At 42.3% G+C, this 23,757-nt stretch overlaps 4 protein-coding genes across 5 annotated transcripts; 2 read left to right on the top strand and 2 right to left on the bottom strand.

Annotated features, from left to right (window-relative positions):
- Positions 1 to 1,483: 1,483 nt before the first annotated feature.
- On the top strand, positions 1,484 to 4,129 carry LOC133023579 (E3 ubiquitin-protein ligase TRIM16-like). Its single transcript, XM_061090645.1, has 6 exons — positions 1,484 to 1,967; positions 2,190 to 2,285; positions 2,381 to 2,614; positions 2,864 to 3,035; positions 3,413 to 3,487; positions 3,563 to 4,129. The coding sequence occupies exons 1-6, from the start codon at positions 1,563 to 1,565 to the stop codon at positions 4,096 to 4,098; spliced, it is 1,518 nt and encodes a 505-aa protein (XP_060946628.1). The 5' UTR covers positions 1,484 to 1,562; the 3' UTR covers positions 4,099 to 4,129.
- Positions 4,130 to 5,183: 1,054 nt separating this feature from the next.
- On the bottom strand, positions 5,184 to 6,665 carry amn (amnion associated transmembrane protein). The gene has a single exon (XM_061090911.1). It carries the CDS (start codon positions 6,597 to 6,599, stop codon positions 5,184 to 5,186), a length of 1,416 nt encoding a protein of 471 aa, XP_060946894.1. The 5' UTR covers positions 6,600 to 6,665.
- A 998-nt stretch (positions 6,666 to 7,663) lies between these two features.
- Positions 7,664 to 11,318, top strand: LOC133023791 (proton channel OTOP2-like). The gene is made up of 7 exons (XM_061090862.1): positions 7,664 to 7,716; positions 8,328 to 8,722; positions 8,802 to 8,938; positions 9,030 to 9,088; positions 9,485 to 9,609; positions 10,243 to 11,048; positions 11,148 to 11,318. The coding sequence occupies exons 1-7, from the start codon at positions 7,664 to 7,666 to the stop codon at positions 11,316 to 11,318; spliced, it is 1,746 nt and encodes a 581-aa protein (XP_060946845.1).
- Positions 11,319 to 12,428: 1,110 nt separating this feature from the next.
- Positions 12,429 to 23,293, bottom strand: hid1a (HID1 domain containing a). 2 transcript variants are annotated; one of them, XM_061090342.1, is made up of 20 exons: positions 23,228 to 23,293; positions 21,909 to 22,058; positions 20,371 to 20,541; positions 18,802 to 18,931; positions 17,946 to 18,042; positions 17,697 to 17,813; positions 17,173 to 17,380; positions 17,028 to 17,084; positions 16,804 to 16,944; positions 16,034 to 16,124; positions 15,791 to 15,942; positions 14,822 to 14,900; positions 14,515 to 14,679; positions 14,179 to 14,406; positions 14,012 to 14,094; positions 13,933 to 13,966; positions 13,775 to 13,842; positions 13,431 to 13,522; positions 13,175 to 13,333; positions 12,429 to 13,087 (listed from the first exon to the last, which is right to left on the bottom strand). In XM_061090342.1, the coding sequence occupies exons 1-20, from the start codon at positions 23,291 to 23,293 to the stop codon at positions 13,024 to 13,026; spliced, it is 2,352 nt and encodes a 783-aa protein (XP_060946325.1). In that variant the 3' UTR covers positions 12,429 to 13,023. The 2 variants fall into 2 exon arrangements, with proteins under 2 accessions (XP_060946325.1, XP_060946324.1); XM_061090341.1 differs by having other exon boundaries at positions 13,775 to 13,861; positions 13,943 to 14,094.
- Positions 23,294 to 23,757: the final 464 nt, after the last annotated feature.

Here is a 23,757-nt window from a genome sequence, read left to right as displayed (position 1 = left end):
GCGTCAACAAAGAGTTGATTGTGGGGTCTGTGTCCCCTGGATGTGTTTGCCCCTGTGGGGTAAATCCTACCACCTCATGTGCCTGCATTGCTTGTGCCTGTGCATTTGCTTAAAAGTGTATTTTTGTCATAGCAAAACATAACATTCGACATTGACTTCACTGTAACTTTATTAATAACCTTCACCATAACTTTTTGAGAGGCATTTTTAATTTTCACACGCTGTTTCCTTGCTGATGCATTTTTGTGTCTCAGCAGGCCAACTGTTCATTGAAATTACTCTTCTGATTTTGTAAAAGCCTGTAAAAACAGCATATTGAGATTATTTTATAATAGAAATGATTATTTATAATGTTTTTTTTTGTATGTTCACTTCATACACTGTAGGAGGATTATAAACCGTTGTATGTCACTCATGTCTGCCTTGACCATTAATCTTCCCATTATTTTCTTAGTTTGTCGAAATAATTTACACTTGTGCTTGCATATATATATATATTTTTATATATATATAAAGAGAGAGAGTGAGAGGGAGATAGAGAGAGAGAGGTTATTTGTTTAAATTTTATTTAGTTTTTAGATACAGATACAGTTTTCATTCAGTAATTTACTTTTACATTTTCTTTCTGTACTGCACTTATGTCTTATACTTCATCAGTAAAGAAGCTCAAATTAAAGAGTAAACACTATAGACAAGGTCACTGGAGTTGTTTCCTTGGTATTTTAGGAGGAGAATAAGTTTACATGAGAAAAGTATATTCATATTACACATTATTTATTTTACAGCTCGAATTTGGCTCCTTAAACATTATATGTTTGTTGAACCATTGCCTAACACACAATACATTTTTTTAAATACAAAAAAAAAGATACACCCCCATAACTTATTATTACAGGTCACTGAACATTCTGTCTGTGTTTGCTAAGCAATCATTTTACACTTCTTGGCAGAAGTGTGTGTGTGTCTGTGTGTGTGTGTGTGTGTGTGTGTATGAGTGTGTGTGTGAGAAAGACACAAAGAGCGGAAAAATACTTGTTTTGGCATCTACATGCCAAAGTGATACACAAAACACAGCGTCATTGCTGCTCGGCACGAAGTCAGGAAGTTGTACAGTAGATAAGCGGTTTTGTCTGTATGCTCCATAACAGCGTTATCAAAAGAAAACAAACACTATTAAACTCCCAAATGAAAGACAAATTTAAGACCAAAACCATAAATAATGCAGATTTCGTTATATCCAGTCGGAATCAGAAACCAGGGGCAGTCTTTTCATTTGTTTAAAAAAACCTTCAGCAGAGAATGTGAAGATAAAAGTAAATGAGAGGATGTTGATTCCCCTCCCCGGCTGCTTGATGAACTCATCATTTCCTCTGCATCATCGTGCTGTTTGTTGTAAGCTTAGTGAGGCTGCATACAGGGCAGAGACACATAGTTGTGGGGGAAAATAACGGCTCCGTGCAAAAATACCGTAGGTGTGGTTTTCAATTGTTTCCACATGTACTCCGAGTGTCTTCAGAACTAAGGAAAGGCAAGAACAAAGCAGCAAGACCGGAGAAACACTCATGGCGACGCTCAGCAGCAACAAAGAGGAGAATTCGAAGGATATTCAACACAATGCCAACACAACGGAGGAAACGGATGAGTCACCCGTCCAGATGTGTGAGACTCAGGATGTGCCCTGCGACTCCTGCATGGACGGCCCCAGCAAGGCCGTAAAATCCTGCCTGACCTGTCTGGTTTCTTACTGCGAGGTCCACCTCAGGCCACATCTGGAGAACACCAAGTTTCAAAACCACCGTCTGGTGGATCCGCTGCACGACGTCGACTGTCGGATTTGTGAGGTTCACCATCTTCCTCTGGAACGCTTCTGCCTTGTGGACGGCTGCTGTGTGTGTCTGGACTGTGAGAGACAAGAGCACAGAGGGCACAAGATTGCACCTGTAGCGGAGGCACGCACACAGATTGAGGTCTCTAACGCACACACACACACACAGACACACAAATCAGAGCATTTAATATTGTGAAATTTAACATTTTGACTAGTCCTATTTAAGAAATTGCGTTTATTATTTTAAGCCATGTCCCTTTTATCATTCAATCTGAGTATGTCAGTAATGGTCTTGCAATGGTTAATTTATAATCCTATTTGAGAACTTGATGCAGCATCTGTTTGTGATGATTGTTTGCAGACTGAGATGCAGAAGAAACAAGAAGAGATCAACAGGAACACCTCAGCAGCTGGGAAAACCATTGCAAAGCTGCAGAGCAACAATGACCTAATAAAGGTACATTACATATTTCACCATAATGGCCTGGTTCGAGTGATGTTATTCTCTTCTCTTTATCATGTTTCACAACTGTTTCCCCCCCTCACCTTCAGGCCTCGGTGCAGGAGGTTTGTGAATTCGTTGAGCAGCAGTTTGCCAGCGTGCAGGCGGCTGTGAAGGAGGCCAGACGGGTGGTGATGGAGGTGCTGGAGGAGGAGCAGAGAGGAGCACTCAGGCAGGCGGATGGCATCCAGGCTCATCTGGAGCAGAAGAGAACGAAACTGATGAAGACTTTGGCTCAAATGAACAAAATGTCCCGGATCAAGTCCGATGTCGACTTCCTGCAGGTACAAAAAATGTTTAATATTTGATTTGGTGTCTTCAAATAGAGGGAACGTATGGCTGAGTATGGTGTGTACCCATTTTGGTCAAATGAATGTGATCACATGATCTGGGATTAGCGCAGCGCAGAGTCTTCTCCCAGTGTTGACAGTGTAAACGCAGACAGGGATATCAGTTTATTTAACAACAAACAGTTCTGGATGCACAACTTAGTTTCACATCACAATTCCTGACACACGTTGCCCTTGTTCTAGGAATACTCCGAGTGGAGGAAAGGAGCTTCAGATGTGGGTCTGCCCAGTGTGCACATCAACCGCATGGACCATCTCACCTCCTACGTCCAGGTCCTGACTGGTCCTACGCAGGAGCTGTGTGATGGGATTCTCTCCTCCTACAGGGACCAGCTGAGCATGTTTTTTAAAGGGGGTGAGTGTATATTATACTGTACATGTAACCTTATATCATCCGGCTGCTCCTGGTCTTTTTAGCCTTGCTGGAAAATGTGTCTGTTATGAAATGGCTCAAGTGCAGGGTGCTTTGCAATAAAATGAGGAATACATTCATTATTCTTTGTTTTTACCCGAGGCACCATCATCAACAACTTACAAAACTGAAGGCATTTCCATTCGTATCTGGAATATTTGGCTTCATATCTGGATACCGAGAGAAAGTGGAGATGCATCTTCACTTTATATAGTCTATGATACAGCCTTACAAAGCTGTTGACATGAGTGTACAATCTGTTTTGCTATATATGTAATTTAATTGATTAATTTTGTATTTATTCTATCTTTATAAACCAGGTACTAAATCCCCGAAGCCGGAATCTCAATCTCCATCCCTGGCTGATCCAGAGACCCGAGACGACTTTTTAAAATGTAAATGCAATAATATATCATGTCAATTTGGTTCATCAGCTTCCAGTCATAACTAACAGGTCCCTCTTATTGCAGACACAATCGGTTTGACCTTTGACCCCGACACCACCCACCACTTCCTGCGAGTAACGGAGGACAACAGAAAGCTCACCAACACCAGCCCCTGGCAGCACAGCTACCCGGACCACCACGATCGCTTTGCGTATTGGCGGCAGGCGCTGACCTCACAGAGCGTTTACTCGGGGAGACACTACTTTGAGGTAGAGCTGAGCGGGGAGGGGTCTCACGTGGGGGTCACGTACAAGAGCATCGATCGGAAGGCGGAGCACGGCACCTGTTGCATCACCGGGAACGACTTCTCCTGGTGCGTGGGCAGGAACAGCCGAGGTTTCTTTGCCTGGCACGCTGGTCTGGAGACGTCCCTGGAGGTCACTGAGGTCAAACGAATCGGCCTGTATGTGGACTTCCACAAAGGCTCCGTGTCTTTCTATGATGTGAGTGGTCCTATGGAGCTGCTCCACAGGTACCGGGCGGATTTCATTGAGCCTCTGTATGTGATCGTGTGGCTGTCAAAGAAAGACAATGTAGTTTGCCTGGTTAATGCAGAATGACCCAAGTTGTAGAAGAATTACCCGGTGCCATCACAGTGGGCGTGTACAGGTAGGATATTGCCATTAATGTTTATAGATTTTACACAGTGATGGGAAGTAACAAAGTAGAAATACTTTGTTACTGTACTTAAGTAGATTTTTCACATATCTGTACTTTACTTGAGTACTTATTTTCCTGACGACTTTTTACTTTTACTCGTTACATTTGAGCACCAATATCTGGCTCGTTACTTGAGCAGCGGAGGTTGGCGCAGCACACCTCTACGCACGACGCACCTCTCTCTCTCTCTCTCTCTCTCTCTCCCACTCTCTCACTCTCTCTCATCTAGGGTTCAAAATTTGTAAAATTATACATTATATACATTATATTCATATTGTTGTTATAATTTTTTAAGTCAGTTGAGATAAATCTTGAGGAGAAACATTTTGGGTTGTTTTGTGTCTGTATAGGACTACTATAAAAAGCACTTTGCATTTTTAATTTAGGTACTTGTACTTTTACTTTTGATACTTAAGTACATTTCAACACCAGATACTTTTGATACTTAAGTACTTTTAATATGAGCTAATTTAAGACTTTTACTCAAGTCATTTTCTGACCGGTGACTTTTACTTTTACCGAAGTCACTTTCAGGTAAGATATCTGTACTTTTACTCAAGTATGGCTTTCAAGTACTTTATACACCACTGATTTTACATAACAAGGTACATTTTCCTCATATATGTCACTGACACAGTTCAATTTAGTGCCATCTAGTGGTATTTCTGCCTCATGACCTCAAGAACCCTGTGCAGCAATATAGATAGGTTAGGTATTTGCTGCAGCTTTATGGTATTTTTTACTGCTGCTGGGAGAAAGAAATACAAAATGTTCCTTCCAACAATGATTTTATTCGTGTTACAAGTTCATTCAGTTAATAAAAGCTTCAATTACTGTCAGTGTAAGTTTATTTACATTGCTGAATCATTATATCATAACGCCGTGGGAGAATGCAATGTCCATGGATGGGTGTGTAAAACCTTCAAGTTAATGCACAAAGCACTTTGGAAATCATTAACATGTCTAAAGTACATCATTCAATGATTCAGGCATTAAAGTCAGTTTCGTTCTCATCGTAAGCTGGATTCACAAAGTACACACCGCCTGTCTGAGTGATGGAAATCGAGTTGACCTCATTCCCCTGCAGACCGGGAAGGTCAGGGATCATGTTGAGGTCGTCAAACATCGGGTTGTCGAATCCAAGGTCAAGAGACCCCCCAAGGTCGCCTGTGTCATCCCTCCTCCTGAAGCTCCTCAGAGAAGGAACCGACGGCATCGATGGCATTGGAACGACTCCCTTGCGGATCAGGGCGACCACGGCGACAATGAGCGTAATCATGATCAAGACTCCGAACACGACTCCAACCACCATCCCTGTGTTGCCTCCCGACTGGTTGATGCCAGAGGAGGCTTGAAGGTCGGTCGAAGCGATTCCGAGTTTAGGCCCATGGACTCGGGCGTCCTCCAGGACCTCCCGGGCCAGAGCCTCCGCCCGGACCCCCGTCTCTCCATCCGTAACGACCACCTGGATCTCAGGTGCGCTGCCGAAAGGGACGACCCCCATCAAACGCCGGGACTTGAAGACTTTAGACATGCCCAGCTGGATGGTTTCATACTGTGGCCATTGAAGAAAGAGCTGATGGATCCTTCGCCTGTAGCTCTGGAGGTCGAAGCTGGCGGCATAGTGGATGGTGATGATGGCACCGCACAACTCACAGCAGTGTCCCACAGGGGAGAGAGGCTTCTCGCAGGTCGGGGACGAGCACGTCACCCTGCTGCAGATCCGCTGACGGTTCGCAGAGTTCCCACACTCGCAGCCAGAAGGATCTTCGCAGCCTGGATTCCCGGCGGTGACTGCGGAGGAACCGTGAAACTGCAGCCGACCAGAGCGTGAGGTGAGGTACTGTGAGAACTCAGACCTGCTGGAAAACGTCTCCCCCAGCACAGACACGGATCTCACTGGGATGCTGGACTGACTGGAGCTGGTGTCCACTCTGAAGGAGGAGAGGGCCTTGAAAACCACCTCATCGAACTGGCAGGGGACGCTCTCCTCGTGGACCGAGAACAGGAAGCTCCCACCCTGCAGTTCATCCTGTGTTGCGGCGGCCTGCCACAGAGCCGGGTCAAACCACTGCAGGGAGTCCGAACCGTTGAACTGGGCCGTGACCCCTGGTCCGCAGTCTGGATCTTGTCCCGACCCAACGTAGAATCCAGCTCCTTCATTCAGGATGAACTCTCCGTCCACCGGCAGCCTCAGCTCCTGCACTGCGTGTGCGGTCTCCAGAAACACAGACACTTTCCTCCGGGCCGAGAACTGAACCAGGTCACTGCCACACGGAACCGCTCCTTTGTCCCAGTTGGTCTTGTTCTCGTAGTTGGTGTTGGGGATCCACTGCTTGTACAGGGCGTCCGCGGCCCAGACAAGACAGAGGAGAAGGAGCAGGTCTGGTGTTTTCATCATCCTGAGTGTTTGTGACGGACTGAGCCAGCACCAGGTGACCTTTGTTTCCAACCGTGTGACCAACACGAGTGCACGCAGCTTTAAAGTTGATGAGCTCTGTCCCTCTTCATGCCGGGTGACCTGTCAAAGATTTACTCTTAATTCTGCAATAACAGACCTACTTTAACGTTTTTATGTCTTTATTTGTGTTTCATTTATTTTGTATGCATGTATACGTATCAATATCCTGAATATTTTCTTTTTGTATCCTGAAAAGCCATGTTATACTGATGTAGGCTTTATAATCTTGTATTCAGTTGTTTCAGATGATTCAGTCCAGAAGCTACAGCTGCAAGGTGGGGAAAACATTTGAAATTAAAATTGACCTGTTATGTCAACTATGAGCTGATTAATTAATAAAGAATAAGGTATCATTTTTTCTCATTTAAAATCTCCCAATTTTAATAAATATAGGCTGTTTTGTTTTTTTAAAACACAGACAAAACTGTTATTACAAACACTTAATGATTTAAAGGAAACCTTTTTGAAAATGAGTGAGTAGAAGTACAAACTTAAACTAGTTCATGCTCTTTTAAGGAAGCACACACATTGTTTTGGCTCCTGGTCTCTCATTTAAAGTTAAATATAAATATAAAAGTGACTTTAGTATAAAAACTAAACATCTTAAGAGTCTAGATCAAAAGTGGTTGAGTGAATAAAACAGAAATGACACCACATTTTTCGTATAATTGCAGTTTAAAATCATACAAAGAGATATTAGACGCATCAGTCTGAATTTAAAAAGAGTTCTCTGACTCTATTACAGTTGTTGTCACATTAACACCAGTGAATCCTTAGAGTCGACAGGTGAAGGAACCAATCAGCCCAAACTACCATCACCTGACCTTCCTCATTGTCTGCAGCTTGTGTGGAGGAGCTGCAGCTCACTGAGCAGTCGGACCTGCAGAGAGACCTGGATCACACAGTGTTCTTTTTTTTTACAGCATCTCTGTCAATCTCAAAAGATGAATTCTAACGTTTCCCAAAACCAGCATCTGACGTCACTGTGATCTTCTCCCTCCATCATGAAAACTACAGCTCGTCAGATTTTCCGGACCTGCAACAAACTCTTCTCGGGGTGAATTTAAAATTGTTAAATCAACGGCTACACAAACAGTAGATTTCCACATGCATTCCTTTAAGACAAGTTATGTCTCTTATCTCTTTAAATCTTGATGGTGGATCATGATCTTGCTGGCTGCTGACCATAGACTATGATTGCAGCAGGACTGCTTGATACACAGTATTTCTCCTCAGATACTTGATCATTACTGACAGTAATCCATAAATGTATTGACCTTCAGTTATGCTTCAAAATGTTTACCCATGCCAATGCTGCTAAAACCTTTATCTTGATGATTTTCTTCTTTACACTTTACATCTATTGCACATCTGTCCGTTCTGTGAGACGGATCCTCACATGTGTCTCTCTGAGGTTTCTACATATTTTTACCCTGTTAAAAGTTTTTTTTAGTAGTTTTTCCTGACTCTTGTTGAGGGTTGAGGACAGAGGATGTCACACCATGTTAAAGCCCTATGAGACAAATTGTGATTTGTGAATATGGACAATTTGATTGATTGATTGATAAATTGTTCTGTGGTCCAACACAGTGCTTACTCCGGAAGTGAATAACATCAAATATCTTGGAATTCTCAGCTGTTAAAATCACCTGAATGTGTTCTCTGCAGAAAAACCCCAAACGACATCGTGGAGGCCCATCCGTCGAACATAGCAACGGCAGCACATTTGGAAAACATCCAACAGTTTCCCAGCTCGTCCCAGACTCCCAGTGTGGAGGCGGGGCCGGAGTGCGTCCACCATGTGGAGGCCGTGATGGAGCGGGCCCACCACGGAGGCGGCTGGCTCCTGTCGGGCATCATCTGCATGAACATCCTGATAGTGGGCTGTGCTTTGGTCAGCGGCAGTGCGATCAGCGGGGTCATCACCACCGTGCACCAGCAAATCTTCATCATCGTCCTCCTCCTCCTCACAATGCTGTGGATGTTCATCTACACCGTCTTCACCTCTCGAAAGGATGAAGCCCAGTTCAAGGACAGCCATGCAGGGCCGGTGTGGCTCAGAGGTGAGAACTCTCTGGGATCCCAAGTTTTTAGATGAGATTCATTTCAAGGCCTGATCACCTTTTTTGTGTTATTTCACAGTTGGACTTGTGCTGTTCGGCGTGCTCAGTCTCCTCATGGACTCATTCAAGATCGTCAACTATGTGGGCTTCATTCACTGTGAATCGGCTGTTAAAGTCGCTTTCCCTGTCGTACAAGCTGTGTTTTTGCTTTCCCAGGTTGGTTACAACTCAATATTAAGAACATTAAGGAATATTAGACTTTGGATGAGTTGTGAAAACCTAATAATTTGTTTTTATTTATTTGTAGACATACTTCCTGTGGACTTATGCGAAAGACTGTGTACAGATACAAACAAATTTTACTCGGTAAGTCCAGTCAACTCAGTAACTCTGCCAGGGAGGTTATTTTTTCACCCGTTTGTTTGTTTTTAAGCAAGATTACACAAAAATAGAACAGATTTCCTTGAACATTGGTGGAATGATGCAGTGTGGGTTAGGGAAGACCTCGTTAAATTTTGGTGTTGATCAGGGGTCGGATCCAGGAAATATTTCCATTTTTGAGAGAGAGGGAGAGAGACAGTTTACAAGGAATAATTAATGGTTCTTGATTTTCAAAATAGAACAGGCCCATTTCAGGGACAGATCTATGGGTGTGTGAAATTTGGTGCAGCTCAATTTTACTTAAGGGGGCTGTTGGGCCTTGGTGGAGTTTTGCACGCTGCCATGTGCCCTTCAGATTCAGGATGTGTTTGACTCTTTCAGCTGTGGGCTCACTCTTACACTGTCAACGAACCTGGTCGTGTGGATGGCAGCAGTGACCGAGGAATCCATTCACCAGACTGAGCTTCCCGATTTAAATACCAGCGTCTCTCACAAGATGTACAGAGGTATCGGTGTTGTCATTTGTAATCGGATACATTTGCGATCACTCTGTTATGGGAATTTCTGTACAAGGACAAGCAAGACAATTATCATTCTGTAAGTTTAATTCAACAACTGCAGTCGTGGCGCAAAGCTCATACCACGGTGACAGATATGAGGCAATGGCAATGAACAATGGGAAATGCATACATTTATACTGGTTAAACTCCTCCTCACACATCAGAATACAGCAGACCTATCAGCTTCTCTGAATGTCCTGACCGGGAAGGTCAGACAACTGGTCTCCCTCAATCTACAAATGATCTACCTTGAAGTTTTACAACACAATGGCATGTTGATTCTGCTCAGACTCAAGAGAGGCTCTTGCCCGTAAACCTGTTTTCCAAAGACCCCGGTCTCTGGTCTGTCACACCCCAGAGCCTCTGAAGCATCATCTCCTTCAGTGACCCCTGTTGTGTGCTTAGCGACACCTAAGTTTATTAGCAACTCCCTTGACTTAAAGCCTTGAATCACAGAAATACATCTTTCAGTAACCTTCTTCTAAATAAATGTAATTTGATTCGTTAAACATATCTAAATACAAAAATTCCCGTCACAACTCCGTGAAAAATAACTCTAACCTGTCGTCAACATTTCAGCGAGCTACGGGGACAGAAGTTGCAAATGCAGCCACTCCATGTGCGACACCTTCAAAGAGGCCTTCTACTACCTGTACCCCTTCAACATCGAGTACAGCCTCTTTGCCTCTGCCATGGCGTACGTCATGTGGAAGAACGTGGGTCGACTCGTGGACGACCACGGCCACCACAACGTCAAGTTTCGTCCTAAGGATGTGTGTTTGGGACCCGTGACGGGAATTCTCCTGGTTCTGTCGGGACTTGTGACGTTCATAGTGTACGAGGTGGGCGTACTGGCAGAGGAGAAGGAGAGGAGAAACGAGGCCTTGATGATTCATTTCATCACCAATGTCGTGATAGTGAGCCTGATGTCCGTCGCCGCCGCCATCGGCTGCGTCGTCTACAGGCTGGACCGCCGGGAGCACGTGTCGGAGAAGAACCCGACTCGGACCCTGGACAAGGCGCTGCTGGTGGGAGCCTCGATGGGACAGCTGGTCATCAGCTACTTCTCTATCGTGGCGGTGGTGGCGACGGGAGCCAGGGGCTACCTGAACGCCCTCAACCTGGCGTGGGCCGTGCTGATGGTGCTCGAGCTCGGCCTCCAGAACTACTTCATCATCGAGGGCTTGCACCGGGAGCCCTTCCACGGGATGCAGGAGGCGGCTCTGCACACAAACGCTCACAGCTTCCACCAACACATGGAGACGATGGTTGTGATGGAGGGCAGCAAGTCCAACTACATCCTGAACTCGAGTGACGACAAGCCAAACTGGAAGAGGAGAATACTGAAGGAAGTGTGTGCCTTCCTGCTGCTCGCCAACATCATGGTAAGTTGTATTTTTGCTTGTTTCAAAAAAAATATCGAGTATAAATGCAACCAACCCAGTTTTTTCCTGTGTCCGGCTCATTCACCGGTTCTCTGACAGATGTGGATCATGCCTGCGTTCGGCGCTCGTCCTCAGTTCGATCACCCGGCCGAGGCAAAACTCTACAGGTTCACAGCGTGGGCCGCCATTGTGAACGTTGGACTTCCTTTCGGGATCTTCTACCGCATGCACTCAGTGGCCAGTCTGTTTGAAGTCTACTTGATCTCGTAGCTTTGTGCATTTTTCACTGTATATAATTGAGTAATTTATAAAAAGTATATTAGGTGACAAATGTCACTAATTTTAAATGCATCTTTTATTATTAAATGGGATTTAGTTGTCATTGATATTGCACATGAAGTTTTGTGCAATATTTCTATTCATGTTCAGCACATTATGTGCAATATTACTTAGTTCACCTTTGCATGTAACTTTTATTCCTATTGTAAATTCTCAGCACAGGTTCTACATTTACTCGATATACGCTTTATTTATATATCGTCATATTTTTTGGTACTTGATACACTATTTTATTCCATTGTACTGTAATCTTGGAGAATTGAGGAATTCCCATCAGCAAAAATTAAGTCTTAACTGTTGATTTGCTTCCCCATTTAAACATTAAAATATATAAATGTATATTATATTGTATTAACTGGTTCTTTAACTTTGTTCAAAATACTTTCTGATATTGAACTTTGCAAAAACTAATGGTGGCCATAGGTTCTTAACACTTTTATTGTGTGCCCCCTTCAAATATTTGCTTGTGACAGCTACATATTTAGTTTATTTTTCTGATGGAGGGGTATAAGGATCTAGTATCACAGTAATTTTGTCTCATATTTTTGACAGCGTCCTTGACTCTTCAATGATATGTCTCTAAAGACATGATTTGTGTTCCTGTGGAGTCTTTGTCCGACTCAAGCTGAAATTCAATGCTTAAATGCTTATTCACAGCAGTATTATTATACCCACTCAATATTTAGGTCAGGCTGCAGAGAGAATTCTGTCACGTCAGCTGGCTTTCAATTGTCAGTGTGTGGAGCTGGTACTTCAAAGTGAAAACTTCCACAGGCTCAGCTGTCAATCATGTTTAAACCCTTATTGAGCATCAAATAACTTAATGGAAAAATTTGCACTTGAACATAAATCAGTGTAAGACTGAGCTAAAATGACAGAAACCATGTTTGAGAAAAAATTACTCTTTTCATCATGTCTATTCTATGGTCTGTGGTGCGTTACATACTGAGGGTTGATGGTAAATAATACAAAATTCAGATGCTTACCAATATATATTTTCAGGAAAATTTAAGGAAAATACAGTTTCAACATCAAGCATTATAAGCATATCCAGCCGACTCTTAACGTAAACCTTCTCATATACATAAAAACATCTGTAGAATCGTCTCTAATCTCAGATTTACATCATCACGTTAAAACCACAACCATAATAAGACTACTTATAAAGAGTGCAAGTTCACTTTAAAGCATGGCAAGTACGACAACGTGAAACAACACTACTGTGCCATTCAGGATACGTATGATACAAGCCTCGGTTGGAAAAAAACATATCTCCTATAACAAGTCTGACTGAAAAGTGAAACCACTTTTCCGTGTTCACGTCTACGCTGTCAAGAGAAGCGCCTCAGCTTTCAGCGCCAGTCGTCTCGGCGCCTTGATAGACATTCTGTGGTCTTGAGGTCTGAAGAAATCAGTTACTACCAATGGCCGATACTTCAATCGTTTGTCCTCTTTTTCTGAACATTATCTCCTCACTCATTTGAATGACTCTCCTTCCCAAGTCAGTGGCGTACGGGACAAGCATTTTGAAAAACGAAGATTACGGAGGCAAGTTAAACACAGTGAGGTTTACTGGGAAACCAGCAGATAATGAAGGGAAGAGGAACCCCTGGCGTTGAGCAGTTCTTTTTTCTGTCTACATCTTCTGAATCTCGAACAGGCGGACATCAGTGTCGTACCAGATAGGAGGGTCCACATTGCTGGAAAAATCAAAAAAACAATAAGATATGACTTGTTTTCAGAGTGAAGAGACAACGATTTTTACCCAGCTCTCACGTGGGACTCACCGCAAATAGACGACACCCCACATGTAAGTGCGAAACCACATGGCCGTGCCTGCGTTGGCCTGATACTTTCGGATGAGGATGGGGTGAGGAACAGGCAGCAGGCCCACTAACGTGCCATGCTGGAGAAACTTCAGGATCTCGGATTCATCTGTCAGACCCCTGCAGGAAAAAGTGAGCACAATTAAAAAAAAAAAAAAAAATTGAATCTCAGCCCAGGATGTTGATTTGACATCAGATAAAAGATGTGTTCACATACTTGTCAATGCAGATCTTCTCCACCTGAGGAACTAACACTTGTAGAAGACGCATGATGGTCTGCAAGGGTAGCTTACACTTCCAGGAGAGAACCTGAGGTCAAAAGAGGAAAATCTGCATCAATTGCTAAAACCTTTTTTTTTTGGAACTGGAAAATATCAGAACTTTGTCCACACTTTTCCTTTTACATATGAAGAACTTGGTTTAAAAATAAAATGCGTATGAATTCAGCTGTGGAAATCACATGTCACCCTTTACAGATCGGATCATTTGTGGAGGATAAGCAGCATAATTCTGATCTATCCCAAAACAAAGGCAAGGATGAGAGGACGGGATGGAACTGACCCAGTCTGGTGTCGCAGCCCAAGATGACGTTGAAGACGCACTCGACAAACGTCTCCTCTCCATTTCAGCTTCAGTGTAGAAAACATCCTGAAAATGTGAAGAAAGAGATTTACAAACGTGCATATTCCCTAAATGGACACGCACACAGACAGAGACACGCGCACTCACTTCATTGTCTCGGCCTGAGTTGGACTCCGTGTCGCTGGTCCCTGCGGCTGCACTCTGGTCCGGGTGGACAGCGTGTGTGCGGTCGGCCTTTGGGATGGACACCATGGTGCCATCCTCTGACACCTGGGACTTCTCTGTGAGTTTATCAATGGCTGCAGGAAATGGGTTTTCAACAAACGTGAAAAATGCAATAAATTCACCAACTGACATTGAAATATTAATATCTATGACTGTACCTGGTATGGCGACCAGACTGGTCTTCAGAGTACCAGGCTCCGCCGGCACAGCAGGACGAGAGCCCTCCATGGACACCGTCTCCTGGGAGCTCGTGCGGGAAATGACGTCCGGTGACTTCCTCTTCCTCTGCAAAGCCTTTTGAATGGAAGCGGGATCAGTTGGAAGGTTGGCCAGCTGGTGGAACACGTTACGTTTGCGGATTATGGCGTACACCAGGTTGCAGTTTCCTAGCGGGGGAGAGGGGGGGGCGAATGAATAAGTAGGATGGATTTATACAAACGGCTGCATCTGCAAAAGCAAACAATGCTCTTTTCACTGGGTCAGGTTTCCCTCACCGTCAAACTGGTACTGGATAATGTTGTTAAAAGCCTCAAGAAGGAAGAACACAAGGTGGTGGTTCTGGGCTGAAGAGAACAGGAACCAGCCGGTGGAGAAGGCCTCCAGCAGGTGGAGCAGTTTGTTTGCTGCCACCATGGAAAGGCTCTTCAAGTAGGGAGACACTGCAGAACAAGCAGAAGAAAAATAATAAACGTAAAAATCGAAAAACGTAGAAATGATGACTACTTTTGGACAGCTTTATCATAGTGGATGTTGCAAATCAAATCTGAGCTTTGCCCAACAGATGGCGCCAGAGAAATTCACCATTCACAATGATGGTGAGCAGGCAGTCAAACAGGGGCTGGAGACGCTGGTGGCCTGTGGTGATAATCTTGTGAAACACCTACAAAACAAAGAGAGAGACAGATGTGAGCACAGCGTCTTTTAATAAGTCACCAGCAATAAAGAGCGTCACCACTTGAAACCCCTCCCCCTCCGGTGGGAGATACAGGACATTATGAGCATCACACACCTCATGACTGAAAATACAGTTCCTTCCTTTTGGAAAAATAATGCCTTATTTGTTTATATATGTAGATAGTTTCTTTTATTTCCTTTCTATACTTTATTTGTATATTTGTATATTTCTATACTTGTAGCGTTTTTCTCTTTATTTACTTTTCTGAAGCTGTTTTCAAAGATGTCTTTAAAAGTTGAGGTCTTCACTTTTTACTTTACTTTACTCTTTTATCTTTTATATATTTTTATTTTATACACTGTTTTGTATTGTATGTTTCTTATGTGTGTTACATTTATTGTGTTATGTTTCTATGTTCATTGTATGCACCAATAACCAGAGCAATTTCCAGGTAGGTGTAAACCTACTTGGCAATAAATACCTTCTGATTCTGATTCTGATTCATATGAATCTTCCAAGTGCATGGCATTTATTTTGATTCTAAGATATTTGTATCCTTTCAGTTTCATGTCCGTCCCGTGTTAGAAACGTCATCGACACGCTCAAGGGATTTTCCAGCAATGTTCCTGATTGATTGATTGATTGATTTTCTTGACATTTTACGAGGAGGCTGGCAGAAAAAATCTATAAAATGTCTACAGCAACTAACATTTGCGTTAGTTATTGTTCAGATTCCAATGCATGTCTGAAAGCAGCATAATACCATTTTCAAAATGCCATCGCGATTCTGCAGTATTGTTGTCTGCAGCAGTACAACGACCTCAAAGACTCTTGAATCGCTTGTCTCTTAAGATAACGTTACGTAGGTGTCTCACCACTATGAGCAGGTCAGCGTGAGTCCCTGTGAACACCGGGATGTCCATCGGCACATGGACGGTGTAGGGCTTATTCAAGCGCACGCCAAAGTTCCTCTCCCCGCTCAACAGCAGCAAAATGAACACGCCGATGTGCATGAGTCCAACACGGGCTACAACAGAGAAAACACACCACAGATTAAAATGAACACAGGCGAGGCCGTGTTTAATGTGCTGCAGGAAAAACTGTGGGATGAGACTTACACTGGTCAGCCCTGGCATCATTCAGGTAGAAGAGTATGGGAACCAGAATATCCAGCACATCACTGCTCTTTAGAACAAAAAACAGGAACTTCTGCAATGGAAAAACAAAAGAGAGGGAATTGAAGAAAGAAGGACAGACTTTAAATGCCTAATTGATTTAAAGATAGATAGATAGATAGATAGATAGATAGATAGATAGATAGATAGATATATAGATAGATAGATAGATAGATAGATAGATAGATAGACAGACAGACAGACAGATAGATAGATAGATAGATAGATAGATAGATAGATAGATAGATAGATAGATAGATAGATAGATAGATAGATAGATAGATAGATAGATAGATAGATAGATAGATAGATAGATAGATGGATGGATAGATAGGTAGATAGATACATAGATAGATACATAGATAGATACATAGATAGATACATAGATATATAGATAGATAGATAGATAGATAGATAGATAGATAGATAGATAGATAGATAGATAGATAGATAGATAGATAGATAGATAGATAGATAGATAGATGGATAGATGGATAGATGGATAGATAGATAGATAGATAGATAGATAGATAGATAGATAGATAGATAGATAGATAGATAGATAGATAGATAGATGGATAGATGGATAGATGGATAGATAGATAGATAGATAGATAGATAGATAGATAGATAGATAGATAGATAGTTTTTTTCTGCGGCCCGAGCTGCACTCTGATGTATTTTTACAAAAGAAACTCTAAGGTCTTTCCAACCTTATTGAAGTCGCAGAGCTTCCAGAAGAGAACCAACAGCTCTTGATGGAACTGGATCTTCTTTGTGGAGTTTGGCAGATAGGTCTGAGTCAGAGGGTTGGTGAGCAGACGAGCTAGGCCCTTCAACACAAAGTCAAAGTCCTGTGGGCGTGAGAAGAGAAAAAGTTTTATCGATTGATCTTTTTCAGGGACGATCTACATGTTCTAATAGAAATGATCAGTACCTCCTCCCTGTGAATCCTCGACAGGTAATTCACAAACAGGTTCTCAGGCCCTGTCGACTGCACAAAGATACAGAGATTAATTTAAAGGACACTGAGCACATCCCACATCGGATTGGATTTCTCTTTCGGGTTCTTGGCGTCGTACCTCTTGTTCCTCGATGCTGGATGGCGACGGAGGGCGGTGGGAAACCCCTCCATCGTGCTCCAGCGTCACTATGAGGATCTGCACCGCCTGCTCCACCAGCTGCTCCCGGTAGTCCGAGAAGAGCAGGTGGTTGTACGGGATGCCGTAGCCCACTGGGTCATAGGCGCACACCACATTCAGCAGAGAGGTGAACAGAGGCAGAGCATGTCTAGGGACAAGGACATTATGGGAAATGAAAATACATCTCAGCATAATTCCTGCATTAAAACAATATAACGATTAAGTACAGACATTGGACATTTTTAGTTTCTGACTATGAAGAGAGTAGTTTGACATAAAGAGAGACACATATAATAACTTGAGATCTTCACATCTTAACTTGATCTCAAATGTGGTGGAAGCAACATAATCACCTCATAAAAGCCAGGTTGTATCTCTTTAAATCAAAAGTCTGATGAAACAAAATGAACAAACCACTTGACAGTTTGAGGGATGTTGTCCAATCCAGCGCTTTTGCACGTTACCTATTTTCCGTGGAGCAGAAGAAAGTCACCCAGGGGTTGAGGACGCTGTTGTCCGATGACAGAGGCAGGTACATGGCCTCCGAGAAGCAGGTTAGTAACAATCTCAGCAACTCGGTCCTGAAGACGATCAGAGACAAAGATTCAGAGGTGGACAAACCAAAAGCTTCTAAATCCAACATGTGGATGAGAGAGGAGAGTTTGATGGTGTCGCACTCGAAGCACAGGTAAGACACCGGCCAGCAGACTCACCTGTTCAGGTCATGGATGTAGTTGAGGGGGGGGGACTGTGCAAAGCCCACCCCTGCCTCCCAGATGTACTCACAGCTGTCTATAGACTGCATGCTCTCTACCGAGTCCTAGATGAGACAAACCACATGACACAATGTTGGATGACAGTTTGGGCCATCATGTGTGTTTTCTGCTGTGTCTAACTGAAGCACAGATATGTTTTTGCAACTAAAACTACCAGATTAAATCAACAAAAAATATCCAGATATTGGAAAGATAAAGGAATGATAGTCGTTATTATTGTTAAATGGAGACTGTCGGTAAGAAATTAAAAAAGCACATCGGCCTCTAAAGACAAAGGCTTTATCCATCCCCTTGTTTTTCCACTTAAACTTCCTCCTACTGACGCATCATCAATGACCAGAGTTTCTTTTCAGGAAACACTTATCTCAAGTACGACACATAAGAAGGAATTTCAGAGTCCCTGTAATTCCACTTCCCCCATAATTAAAGATAAGGTGAAGTACAAGACTTTTTAAGGCCTAAAATTCAGATTATGAAATGTGAGACTTTTTAAGACCTTCAAAAACATTCACTGTGATCAGCAAAGCTTCAGTGTTCTTCTTGAGGGACGAGGAATTCTTCCTGGTGACACTTCTACGTCAATGGGGTGGTTGAGCAACTTTAGAGCAGGAAGAAGGAAACAGTGCTGACAAAGTGTGTCTAACAGGTGAAAGATTAGGACCTGGGACAAGACAATAGGGAAATATTTGTGTATGTGTGTGACCCTCTGTTGTCTCGACGTGTGAGCAGCAGTTTTTGTTATGTCGTTGATGGTGACGAGCTGATGACAGTAGATAACACTTTGCTTCAGGACTCCGAGTACTCACTGGGCCTCTCCTGTGGCTGTGCACCGTGAAGTCGGGGCAGAAGAGAAGGTCGGCGATGGCCAGGAGCAGCGACTCGGCCAGTGGTCGAGCTCCGTCATCGTCGTCCAGCTCATCCGTCTATAAAGGGAGGATAGATTTCTGAGAATAAATCCAGATCTTAAACATTATTCTTTGCAATTCCTTGAAAAAAATAAATGAAAAAGGCATTATGGCTGAGAAGTAATGTCTCCATACATCTGAAATTACCTTGCAGCATTATATTCCCTGAAAACTATCTCTTTTCAGGTGGAATGAGCTGAGTGACAGATGTATTCATGACAAGGACGGGCTGGTGACCTCTGCACATTCATTGCATTGCATCACCGGACTGAATAAGCATCTGAGAACATAGAACCTTTGTAACTGAGCTATTATGTCTCTGTAACAAACAAAAGCACATTATGTTCAAGGTAAGATTGCGCAAACAACAGCATTACCTGTCTCCTTGCACTGTGTATGTACCCTGTACAACACTCCGCTCCATATACTGGAACACTTACTTCACATCATATGTGATTTGTGTTAATATAAACCATATTGATATTATATATCATTTTATACAATAATATTGTCTTTTACACACTCTGTCTACATATTCTTACACTCATAGTATATTATATTATCTATTGTATAGTCAAATACTTATATTTATACCTCTACTATATATCATATCATACTATATCATACTCTTTGTATATTCTTTGTATATACAAGTCTATATACACATATTTATACATGTGTACATGTTATTATTATTATATTTACTATTATTATTATATATACTGTTGCTGCCATTATTACTATATACTGCTATTATATTGGTATAATTACTATCATATATAAATATATATTATGTTATATTATATACTATATATACTGTACTATTTTTATATACTGTCTAACAATAACATTACCATCATATCATCAGTACTATTACCATCATCTTGCCACTGCACCTTTTCTACCTATTTATCTTATGTTTCTGTTTTTATTCTTTCTACCTCAATATTTTTTATTTTATTCTATTGTATTGTATTTTATTGTATTCAAATATACCAGCTGCTATGACGACTTAATTTCCCTTCGGGGATGAATAAAGTAATCTATCTATCTATCTATCTATCTATCTATCTATCTATCTATCTATCTATCTATCTATCTATCTATCTATCTATCTATCTATCTATCTATCTATCTATCTATCTATCTATCTATCTATCTATCTATCTATCTATCTATCTATCTATCTATCTATCTATCTATCTATCTATCTATCTATCTATCTATCTATCTATTGCTTTCTGAAATCTGGGATGGCACTCAGTATAGTGCATACCTCCACCTGATTAACTCACTTTTTAATCAGACTAGATCCAGATTTTTATTTTTAGCTTGGTGGAGGTCACTGATGTTTGAAAAAGAGATGTACCCCCCTTGTTTTGATGCTTATAAATATTTATATTTATGTCTTTTTGGTTTGTGTTGAAGTAAGTGTCCCTTTTCTTGTGCCCACTCACCCCGGCCCGCCCAGCGCCAGGCACGGTCGACCAGAAGAATCCTCTCCAGTCCTGGTCCTCAAAGATGTAAGGGAGGATGCGGGTCAGGATGCGAGTGCAGTTCAGGATCACCTGCTTCTCTCGCTCTGATGGGCAGCCGGACTCTGCACCCTGCACCAGCTTCTCCACGGCCTGAAGAGTCAGGAAACACGGTGAGGAACAACATGGGGATCGGAGCAAAGTCAAGACCTAGCTCTTAATTTGGATTTTATTAATTTATCTCTCTATTGATATATACATCTAAGCCTGTTTTTACAGAAATATCATTTTATTCTATATTTATTCACTTATTGACTTGCTCATGTTAATATTGTCTTTCTCATGTACGTGGATGGGAATGGGTGGATGGCTGGGCATATAGTTTTTATTATTTGTATTATTTTGTGTAGCACTTTGTGTTTCATTGGTTGTATGAGAAGTGCTACACAGATAAAGTCAAAGTCTGATGAGTATGTGTAGCATGGGAACACGTCGACTGAGCAGGACACACAATGAGATTAGTTCATGTCAAGACAGATAAATGTTCATGTTTTTATTGAATTGTTTGTAATCCAATTTGCTTCAGCAACATCAAGCTCATTCTCAGTTGGTTAATGAGGCATCACCCTGTTGTCTCTACTCTGCACAGCATAACAACACATTGTTTCTGCGTGTTTATCCATCAAAACTATAGACATATAAGACTGTTATGTATGATATGTTATTCACGTTACATAAATTATGTTTACTTTCTTAATCGATGTTTTATATATTTGGTTAAATTTAGTCTTCTTTTTATTTCTAGTTTGTATCCATATGAGGGATCATTGGCAAATGTCATATAGAGATATCGTTGGGCTCTTGTCTCTCATTCATGATCCATTAACATGACACTAACTATTTTGTTTTTGGAGAACGAAGATGCAGCATCTGATCAGAGGCAACTGTCAACAAACCTGAAGAGTCTTGATTTTTACCAACAAGCGCCTCATTAAGGTTTTTGTCTATCCCTTATATCATTTACACTGGAAAGAACACTAAATATCTACACTTTTCTTTTCACAATTCAAATATTTTGTCTATGAGATAAGGACATGGGCTCTTGTTTTGGAGCCTTTAAGATTCACTGTTGAAAGTGATTAATCGTCTGCCTTTAATCAGCAGACGGCTGCAGCCTCTGTCTGAACTAGGTAAACAAACCCCTTTGAATCGGCTCTGATTCGAGGGCTCTCCTCTCCTCCTCTTTATTTAATTAGGCTGTGAGTATAACCAGAATGTCTGTTTTGATTTGGACAGGCGGCCTAGAATGGAAGCTGGGAGCAAGAGACAGGAAGCCAGGGGAGAGGAAGGGGAGTTGACTCACTTGTTCCCACATCTGAGAGGCACTGATAGACGCCAGTGCTGTGCTCTAACACACACAACCCTGCATTGATTCAAAAATAATATTCTCCCACGAGGTAGTTTTTAAAGTAAGCACATCCACGAAAAATACATTGCACTGACGTCATTGGTGCTGTTACCTTATAGCAGAGGGTTGCTAAATTTGAGGGGGACTCTTCTCGAACAGCTCTTATCTCTGCAGCTGGAACCAGTGCAAAAACATCCTGGACTGTGGTGGTGGTGTCTGCCCAGAACTGGTCCCAGAAGGCATCGTCTGTGGCTTCCACTGGCTGCAGAAACACACACACACACACACATATACTGTATGATTCTAACATTTCACTTCCATTATAGCTGAGTAAACATTTCATGTCAGTGAGCTCTCAAATACAATGGCCCGGGACCCCCACCTGACTCTGACTTTTAATCCACCCCCACACCTCTAGGATGTGTTAAATGAACACATTATATCATATCATATTATATTATACTGCATTACATTGCATATTGCAATCTGACACTGTTCACTGTTTTGCATTTAGCATTTCACATTTTACTTCACTTTTTATATCTTTTATCTTTTATATATTTTTATTCAGAAATGTTTATGTCAAAATAAATGTTACCTTGTATAAATATTGGTTAAAAAGTGAGTAAATAAGAAGTAAACAGTGAGTAAATATATACTGGTTTCCTATTTTTTATTGCTCTCCTATGTATGCTGTATTTATTGCGTTTTTATGTTTCTATGTTCATTGTATGCACCAATAACCAGAGCAAATTCCTTGTATGTGTGAACGTACTTGGCAATAAAATACTTCTGATTCTGATTCTGATTCTGATTCTGATTGCATCTCATTGCAATGCAGCACCACGTCATTCTCCCGATGATGCACACATGGTTGCTTGGTCTTGTGTTACACGACTCACCCAGAGGCCTGGCCTGCCTAATGGCAATGTAAACACAGCCCCCCCCCCCCCCCTCTCCCCTGGCAGCAGTGAGGAGCACAGCTTTATCTGGCACACTGATCTCAGCACGGTGCACCTGCCGCATCTGCAAAGTGTGACCATTAGCAGACCCACGTCATCAGCGTGGATTCAGCTACGCCATCGTTTATCTTGTCGCCCCAAACTACACGTTCCGCCTCAGGGCTGCGTTGAAGGTTTTGTGGCGGATCATGGAAGACTCGACATTTAATAATCCAACCACGATCAACGCGGTGGATGCAAATATGTAACATCCGTCTTATTATTATTATTTATATCATGCGGGATAAACGCATGAGGATTTGAAATGCTGAATGCAACATGACACTGTTGGATATGTGTTGTTGATCCACATGAAAAACGTTATTTCCTCTCCTCCTCGGTGATGATGCGCTCCTCGCCTCCTCCTCCTCCTCTCTCTCTCTCTCTCTCTCCCTCTCTGAGTGCGCTCCTTCATCCCGCTGCATATTACCTGTGTTTTGGTCGTCAGCTGAATCACCGCTTTCCTGAAGTTCAGCTTGGAGTCGGTGCTGCCCATGGCGATGATTTCCCTTCACGCCAACAGGACCTGCTGCCGCCGCCGAGGATCCCTGATAATCTCACCTCCGTCCTGCGCTTGAGTCATTGGCGGAGGCGTTTTTACGCACGATTGGCTGACTGGACGGGCAGGATCCGTGGTGTAACTTCCGGGTTGGGAAGATGTCAACACTTCAATTCAATTAAACGTATTGCTGTTATACATTTAACAGCTATACACAAAACCAAAATATATAGTTTCTAGTGTAATTGCAGGTTGGAAATTGATCCACATTTTGCCATAAAAGAGCCGTCCTGCCTTTATAGGGACACGGGCTGCTGACTCCTGTATGTTACACTCTAGATGTATTTTTTATTGCAAACACAATTCGCTATTATTTTATTTTCATATCCGGCTACAATGTGTCTAATAGCATATTTATATTGTAAACAGCGACCTCTTTTGGGGAAAATCATATCGTGTTA

Source organism: Limanda limanda, chromosome 17 (assembly GCF_963576545.1).
Source record: "Limanda limanda chromosome 17, fLimLim1.1, whole genome shotgun sequence".
NCBI classification, from domain to species: Eukaryota; Metazoa; Chordata; class Actinopteri; order Pleuronectiformes; family Pleuronectidae; genus Limanda; species Limanda limanda.
This window is presented reverse-complemented; position numbering and strand designations above follow the sequence as displayed.

Excerpts from the sequence above, each read along its gene's own strand:
- LOC133023579 (XM_061090645.1), top strand. The coding sequence starts at position 1,563 with ATGGCGACGCTCAGCAGCAACAAAGAGGAGAATTCGAAGGATATTCAA. Across the intron at positions 2,286-2,380 it reads GCAACAATGACCTAATAAAG|GCCTCGGTGCAGGAGGTTTG; the intron begins GTACATTACATA and ends CCTCACCTTCAG. Across the intron at positions 2,615-2,863 it reads CCGATGTCGACTTCCTGCAG|GAATACTCCGAGTGGAGGAA; the intron begins GTACAAAAAATG and ends CCCTTGTTCTAG.
- amn (XM_061090911.1), bottom strand. The coding sequence starts at position 6,599 with ATGATGAAAACACCAGACCTGCTCCTTCTCCTCTGTCTTGTCTGGGCC.
- LOC133023791 (XM_061090862.1), top strand. The coding sequence starts at position 7,664 with ATGAAAACTACAGCTCGTCAGATTTTCCGGACCTGCAACAAACTCTTC. Across the intron at positions 7,717-8,327 it reads TGCAACAAACTCTTCTCGGG|AAAAACCCCAAACGACATCG; the intron begins GTGAATTTAAAA and ends TGTTCTCTGCAG. Across the intron at positions 11,049-11,147 it reads TGCTGCTCGCCAACATCATG|ATGTGGATCATGCCTGCGTT; the intron begins GTAAGTTGTATT and ends GTTCTCTGACAG.
- hid1a (XM_061090341.1), bottom strand. The coding sequence starts at position 23,293 with ATGGGCAGCACCGACTCCAAGCTGAACTTCAGGAAAGCGGTGATTCAG. Across the intron at positions 17,814-17,945 it reads TACATCCATGACCTGAACAG|GACCGAGTTGCTGAGATTGT; the intron begins GTGAGTCTGCTG and ends GATCGTCTTCAG. Across the intron at positions 14,407-14,514 it reads TATCCAGTACCAGTTTGACG|GAAACTGCAACCTGGTGTAC; the intron begins GTGAGGGAAACC and ends CTCCCCCGCTAG.